A 7,528-nucleotide genomic window follows, 5' to 3' on the forward strand; every position below is an offset into this window, starting at 1 on the left:
AAATTTTATTTGTCCGGAAATCTCGATTTTCAAAAATATAATTTTTACATTCAGTTTACGATAATATCTGAAATTTTAAAAATTTAAAAATTTCAATTTCCCGAGAATCCGAGAAAAATTCATGTACCAAACGGCCCCAAAAGGAAATATATTAATATTTGGAAGTGGCCGTCGAAAAGGTCAGCTTGGGAAGCTATGAACTATTTCATAGATATAAACTTTGTTATTTTTCTTTCCTCTGTTTTGCAAAAATAAAAATAAAAATTAACTTTGTTATTTTCATTTATTTAAATAAAAATTTATCTCATCATTTACTATATAAATTTTAGATGGATAAGAATGATTTAGTAGTATAAATAAATTTAATTCACCTACTTATTTTATTCCATTGTAGTGATGTTTTTCTTAATATTTATAAAATCTCAGATCGACACGACTTATGCTAATATGATAAATATAAATATAAATAAAATCTATTATTAACAAAGAATACAAAAATTAAATTAAATAAATATTATTCAAATGTTCTTTTTTTAAGCTTACAATAATAAATGTAAAAGTTAATACAATTTAAAACGAGTACCTAAGATATTATTTTTATTTTTCTCAATTTATTATCTATTTTTTCAAATTTATCAAAAATAATTAATCCACTTTTTATGGTTATTTGTTAAAAAAGTTTAGGAAAATAAAAAAAAAGTTTGAAATATGAAAGGTAAAAAAAATATAAATAAGAGAAATGAAAAGTTAGTATAAGAAAAATCAATAAAGTTATAAGTAAAAAAATTTCAAAAAATAAAACTTTTGAAAAGAAATGTGATACGTAGAAAAACATCTTTTATATTATATATAGAGGTTTTATAAGAGTTATGTTGTAGGAAAAAAGGTTGTGTAATGTTATAGAAATTCGTTTTGCGTGTCGTAGCTTTTTTGTTTTTCTTCAAAAAGTGTGGGCCCCACAAAATATTGTGTGTATAGAAAAATTTGTTGTGTCATGTTAAATGACAAATACAAACTCCTATATATAGATAGATAAATAGATATGGAAATGGTGTAAAAGTTGCGTAACTAGAATGATAAGCAAATAACATGTTGCATAATTATAATAAGGGTTCCTCATTTCTGCTGTCACTGCCGGAAAAACTTGCAGCAAATATATTTACATAAGATACGGAGCTGGATCCTGAAATAAAAAAAAAATTCCAAGATCCAAATCCTAGTGAAAGTAAGTTGCTGCAAATTTTCTGATCTGCAGCAACGTGAGAGCCATTAAAGCCTTATTTTTTTGTTGTTCAACATAGAAGTATTGAACAAATTTTTTATAATGTGTTTTTTTGTTGTTTTATTATGCAAACAAATCCCTGACGAATAAGATTTCTTATTCTTTCACGTAAATTTCATCTTGCCTTTATTTATTTATTTATTTCTATTTTTTCAGTTTTACTATATCATTCGAGGCATATGAAACAGATAAATGATGAAATGTTACCAATAGTCTTTACAAGAGCACGAACCACCCTTAAAGCGATGAAAACGACTATTATCTCTCACAATAATTTCTCTACCAACAATTCTTGAGATGAACTTAATGGCACTATGGCAATCTCCACAAATCCTAAGATTTTTTGTGATCCGTATGGGCACTCCATGAGGGAGAGCTATGAGCCCAAAAGCAAGAGCAATCTTCTCACTGTGGTACCAGACTTCTGAAGCCTTTTCTTCTTCTTCTAAATCAAAGAGCGATAGATTAGTATCAGGGACATACCCAGCTTCCTTCATCTCCCTCCTGAGCTTAGCTAGCATTCCCTGAATCTCAGAGTTCTTTTCATGAGAGCTATCCTTTGCTTGGAAAACATGGACTCTGTTCTTTACAGCAATCCAACTATAACCAACATTCTTTGTAATACCAATATCTTTCATTTCCTTCCTGACAATAGTGGCTTCTTCCCATCTGCACTTGGCAATTATAAGCATAAGCAAAAGAGCCATGACAATGTTGAGTAAAAAGGAACTGACAATATCAAGTTTCAGCTAAATATGTTAGTAACTGCAGAAAAATGTAAAAATGAAGAAAATACTTCGACAGTAATAAGGGCGAAACAGTTTATTCTCCCAAATAAAATGATCAAGTCACCTAACTTTTCAAGGCTATTATTAAAGAAGGAAAACTAGGTAGCATGGTTTTAAATTATTACCTGCCAGCAGTTGCAAGCATGTTGGAAAGCACTACATGATTGCCAGAGTCTTCAGGATCAAGTTCAAATAATTTTTCGGCTGCAATTTTTCCCAACTTTGGTTTCCCATGCATCCTACAAGCCCCCAGTAGAGCTCCCCACACCGAAATAGTGGGATGAATTGGCATTTTTTTTATAAATTCATATGCACGGTCTACCAAACCAGATCTCCCAAGAAGGTCTACAACACATGCATAATGCTCTGCACCTGGTTCAATTCCATACTTCACTCTCATCCACCCAAATATCTGCATGCCTCTCTCCACTGCCCCTGCCCTACTACAGGCTGATAATACAGAAACTAGTGTGACATAACTTGGTACTATACCACAACTGGCCAATGTCATCTCCTCAAATAGACCCAAAGCCAGGTCGACATCACCTTGGTGTGAATATCCACCTATCATTGCATTCCAAGTGACTAGGTTCCTCTCAGGCATTTCCCTAAAGACTTGCTCTGCATTCTCTATACTTCCACATTTTCCATACAAGTCAACAAGTGCACTCCCAACAAATATATTCTCCTCGACACATGATTTGACAGCAAGAGCATGAACAGACCTGCCCAATTCAAGCCCTCCAAGCTCAGCACAAGCACTGAGTACACTTGATATCATGAAATCCGTTGGTTCAACTTCTTTCCTTGCCTGCAGGAAGACCATACAAGCCCTCTCTTCCTCATGGTTTTGCACTAGGGCAGCAAGCATAGAGCACCAAGAAACAACATTCCTCCTGCCAATTCCATTAAAAACCATTTCAGAAGATACAATGTCTCCACATTTTCCATAGAAATCAATAAGCCCATTCAAAACAGAAACATCCTCCCTGTATCCACTACGAAATATAAAGGCATGTAACTGACGCCCAAGCTCCAAACTTAATGTGTCAACACAGGCATTGAGAAATGCACAAAATGTTATGGGATTTGGCTTTCCATCCACAAAAAGAAACTCTTTGAATGCACCAATTGCATCCAGAGAACGGCAATCCTGAACTGCATTAGAAATATATGCATTCCATGTGGCCAAGTTTCTATGCGGCATTTCATCAAACATGTTCCGAGCCTCAGCTCTATGGCCAGTTTTGCTGTACATGTCAAAGGCACTGCACCCCACAAACACATCAAATATTTGGCCACCTTTCAACGCAAGGGCGTGAACTTGTTTTCCAGTCATGGGCATTTGCAACGAAGCCGAGGCTTTGAAGACACAAGGAAATGTGAAGTCATTAGGTTGAACACACTCACGACGCATGGTAGAGAAGTGAAGGAGAGCAGTGATGAAACGACCATTTTGAACGCAACCAGAGATGAGAGAGGTCCAAGTAACAACGGTGCGCACGTTGGTGAGTGAGAGAACGTGTTGGGCTGAGTTTAGATGGTCGAGTTTGGAGTACATGTTGACAAGGTGGTTGCAGAGAAAGGTTGGGAGAGGGGTGTCATGCGTCTTGATGATGTGTCCATGGACAGCACGACCAAGCAGGGAACAATGAGTTGAAACAGCTGACTCAAGCAAACAACCAAGCAGGTTTGGAGGATGCAAGTTCATTGTTTTTTTATCATGTTAAGGAAAAAAAAATGAACAAGTTTATTCAGGTAGATTAATTTTCAAAGAATCTTCTAAAAAAATGAGAACTAGTTACAGGGTTGTAAGCCGGCTTGAACTGAAAAATGGCAGTCTTAGGTGCATCAAATGCACCCTAGTAAACCAAACTGAAAATGAGAAAACTAGGTTCAGCAAAATGGTATAAACAATAAAGTAATAGTATTTGAAGATTTAAATTATTTAATTGTGATTTTATGAAGTTTGATATTATAATGTCAGTAGTATTTAAAATTATTTTTTAAAAATTATAAATATAAACTAAAACTAATAAGAAGTATGAAAACAAAATAATATAAAAAGTAAAAATAAACTTGACTTAAAAGCAAAATAAATATAATAAAAAAATTTAATGTTTTTCATTTTGTAGGATATAAATTTTATCTCCTCACACACATAAAAGTATATAGGACCCATGTGGGCCCATGTAAGGGGAAGTGAGAGAAAGAAAAAACATAGACTTCACACACTTTTATGTATGGGTAGAAGATAAATTTATCTTCTATAATATGAGAAATAATAATCCCATAAAAATATATAAATTAAAAATATAAAAGAATGTGGATAAAAAAAATGTCAATAACACTAAACAAATAAAGCATATGGATGCTAACAAAGGTGGACACAGTTGGCTAAGGGGTTAGTCCATACCCTATAGAGACATGGGTTCAAACTAGAGGTGACAATATGAGGTGAGCCTGACGGGTCAACCCACTTCAACCAGCCCCGTCTAAAAGTAGGTCAAAATGGGTTCAACCCGCCGTAGGGTGGGTTGACTCGCCGGGTTATATATTTTTTTTCTTTTTACAATTAAGTAGTATATCATTTGTCATTAGGTTTTTATGATATCTAATTTTTTTTATCTTAGTACTCCCTAAAAAAATAAAGAATAAAATTGTTATTTATGACAAATGTTAGCTATATATAGAGATAAATGAGTTCCTAAAGAATATTTAAATATATTTAAGATTGAGATTGGAAAAAATTAACAGAAATATGAAATAAAATAAAATAATATTAAAAAAGTTCATAAAATATAATTTATTTTTGAATTTTAATTATTTTTTTTTAATTGACAGGTTGGTGGGTTGATCCGCCAACGGCCAATCCACGGTGAGTTCATTCTTTTAACTCATATTTAATGACTGGCTAACCCGTCCCGCCCTATTTTTGAAAAATTGATGGTAGGTCAACCCACATTGCCGGCAACCTCTAGTTCAAACTATGCTGGTTGATATAAAAACTTTGTTGATAACTGATATGTAATGAAATTATCAGAGAAGTTGGGTTAAGAGTTTTTCCTAACCATAGTGGAACACATATTTTTTTATTTATTTTTTGATGAAAGGGTAAAGCCCAAAAAGTGGAACACTGATATTTAAACTCGCTTAAACTTTTCACCTTCAAAAAAAAAAAAACCGTATGGATAGAAGCATGCAATGTAAGTTGTCCTTATGCATGCAAACAAGAGCAGTGCCTAGAAGTCTTTATAGCCCTTCTATTATATAAGAAAATGCTGTTCAAACGGACACAGTGCACTCATTCCCGAGGTCACAAAACATGAAAAACAAAACAGGATATTAACAAGAAGACAATAGCGCTTTTGCCCCTTGCAATCTTTTATGCTTGAATAGTAGTGAACAGAAAAGAGCAGAGCTAGCTTTGATCGATGCATTGCTGTATGGGAAATGAATTAATTTGACAAATTAATAACATCTCGGGGGACCCGAGAGGCTAACCCAAATCTTCCAAACCTGCAAATAAACTCGTGTAAGTATAACTGGCAATGCATCTAAGAGTATATTACAAACAAAGAAATTGAAAAAAAAAACTGCATGATGTGTCATTTTCTTTTCAAGTAAAAGTAATTATTTCTCTAGCACTTACTCTAATGTACGTGTCGAAATAAGGCTCGAAGAGAGTGTAGATGAAGAAGGTATCCACTTCAAAGATTTTTATGTCCAAAACAACATTTTGAAATGGATTCAGATGAGCCAATCTAGCCTGATTGTCCTCATAATTGGACCTGAATTTTTTCCTTTTCCTCCATATTTGCACATTATTTTAAACTATAGGTGGGGTCACGGTGTCAAACCCTGCCCAAACTTAAACTCAGGTGCTCTTCTTTTTTTCTTTTTTCTTTTTTTAAGACAAGGTAAAACTGAACTTAATTACGTAATGATTGCACACTTTTATGATTGAATCGTTGATGTGCCAGATTTCATCTATAGTCAACAGGGGATCTAATTAAATCCAAATTCATTTTCATTAAGATACGCTGTTTTGGGTGTTATCTTTTGTCTAAGCTACCCCATGGGGTTGATTGTCTCTGTTTCCTAATTCACGCTATCCAACAAAAGACAAACATTTTATCAAATCAAACTTCTCAATCACGAATCTTGAAACGCAAAATTAGATTGCTTTTAAAGAAACATTATTAAAGGAAATAGTGCTTCTCGAGCTATTACATGTAGGTTAATATTGAATAATTTAGAGTAGTTTATATGGTGTTTTGGCCCGCCCGATCGATCCACCAGTCCGATAAGACATACTCATTATTAAGGGACCAAATCACCTCAGTCCTAGACAACCAATTATGCTAGTATAACTGGTATTCCCTGCACAGGACATCCCAACTTAAGACACCAAATATCTTACTTTGAAAGACTCTATTCTCCCCTATTGACTCCATAAACACCTAATATATCATATTGGGATCATCCCCTCACCTTTCCCCGGCATGGCAGCTGCTGCAAGGTGCCTTGAGTCCCCGACTCAGCAAGGTCAGACTACTTTGACTCTTTTTCAAGATAGTTGACTTGACATATTCTCCCACTAAATTGGAGCCTATAAATACCTCATTCCTCACCACACAAAGACATCATCATCTTATGAACCATTACCCTCTCCATTTGGAGAGTCATTGTAGTCATTAAACCCCTGAAGGAAATCTTAGATTTATGCGGAAGCGGTTTAGGACCTAGTACATTGGTATGCTTACCGAATCATCCTTGTTTCACAATTACCTCTCGGTGCGCAGGTCTCGTGTAGAATCTTCCCTTGTAGGATTCCTCTTCACGAACAGCTCACCTCAGCGTCGCAGCACGAACAACCTCCTTGAAGCTGGACTGTGGCAGATCTTCCAAACTATCTCTCGAGGAGGAAGGGGAAGTGTGTGGGCACTGATTAGATTCAGAGCTTGTCTCTTTCTCACAAAAAAGACCTTGGAGGCTGATGACTTAAGAGGTACTATTTATATGGGTTCCAAGAAACCCTAGCTCATTGGGCTCTAGGTTCCTTGGGCTCTTCTCATACTAATAACCCATTTGGGCTTTAGTAAAAGAGCAAACCCAACAATCTCCCACTTGCTCTTTTGGATACAAACTTGAGTCGTAAAACCCAAGATCATGTAACCCATAAGTCATCATCTATCCGAAAAATACCCCATCCCTTGTCTCAAGCTAGCTTGGGGATCTACCATCTGTTATTAATCAAGGCTCCTGATAATCAACGAATGATTATCTAATTCGGTGCTACTCCACTAAAAGCCCGAACTTGAACTCCAAGATTAACAACACTTATAACATGAATATGCATCGCCCCTTTGTAGAATGTCTATAATTGATTGACAAGTTTTCTGTAACTCAATCAATTATTTATTCCCTTGACTATGATAGTTTCTTTAATGGATTA

General features: G+C 34.9%; 1 protein-coding gene across 1 annotated transcript; it reads right to left on the minus strand.

Moving 5' to 3' along the window:
- Window positions 1–1,485: 1,485 nt before the first annotated feature.
- Window positions 1,486–3,781, minus strand: LOC133285440 (pentatricopeptide repeat-containing protein At4g14850). Its single transcript, XM_061482657.1, has 2 exons — window positions 2,196–3,781; window positions 1,486–1,951 (listed from the first exon to the last, which is right to left on the minus strand). Exons 1-2 carry the CDS (start codon window positions 3,779–3,781, stop codon window positions 1,486–1,488), a joined length of 2,052 nt encoding a protein of 683 aa, XP_061338641.1.
- Window positions 3,782–7,528: the final 3,747 nt, after the last annotated feature.

The sequence above is a fragment of the Gastrolobium bilobum genome, unplaced genomic scaffold, assembly GCF_033153095.1.
Source record: "Gastrolobium bilobum isolate Gb01-03AN ecotype WA unplaced genomic scaffold, APGP_CSIRO_Gbil_v1 utg7290, whole genome shotgun sequence".
Lineage (NCBI taxonomy): Eukaryota > Viridiplantae > Streptophyta > Magnoliopsida > Fabales > Fabaceae > Gastrolobium > Gastrolobium bilobum.

Bases quoted from the DNA above. Each gene is read 5' to 3' on its own strand.
- LOC133285440 (XM_061482657.1), bottom strand. From the start codon at position 3,781: ATGAACTTGCATCCTCCAAACCTGCTTGGTTGTTTGCTTGAGTCAGCT. The intron at 1,952-2,195 runs GTAATAATTTAA...TGCCAAGTGCAG, and splicing joins ATGCTTGCAACTGCTGGCAG to ATGGGAAGAAGCCACTATTG.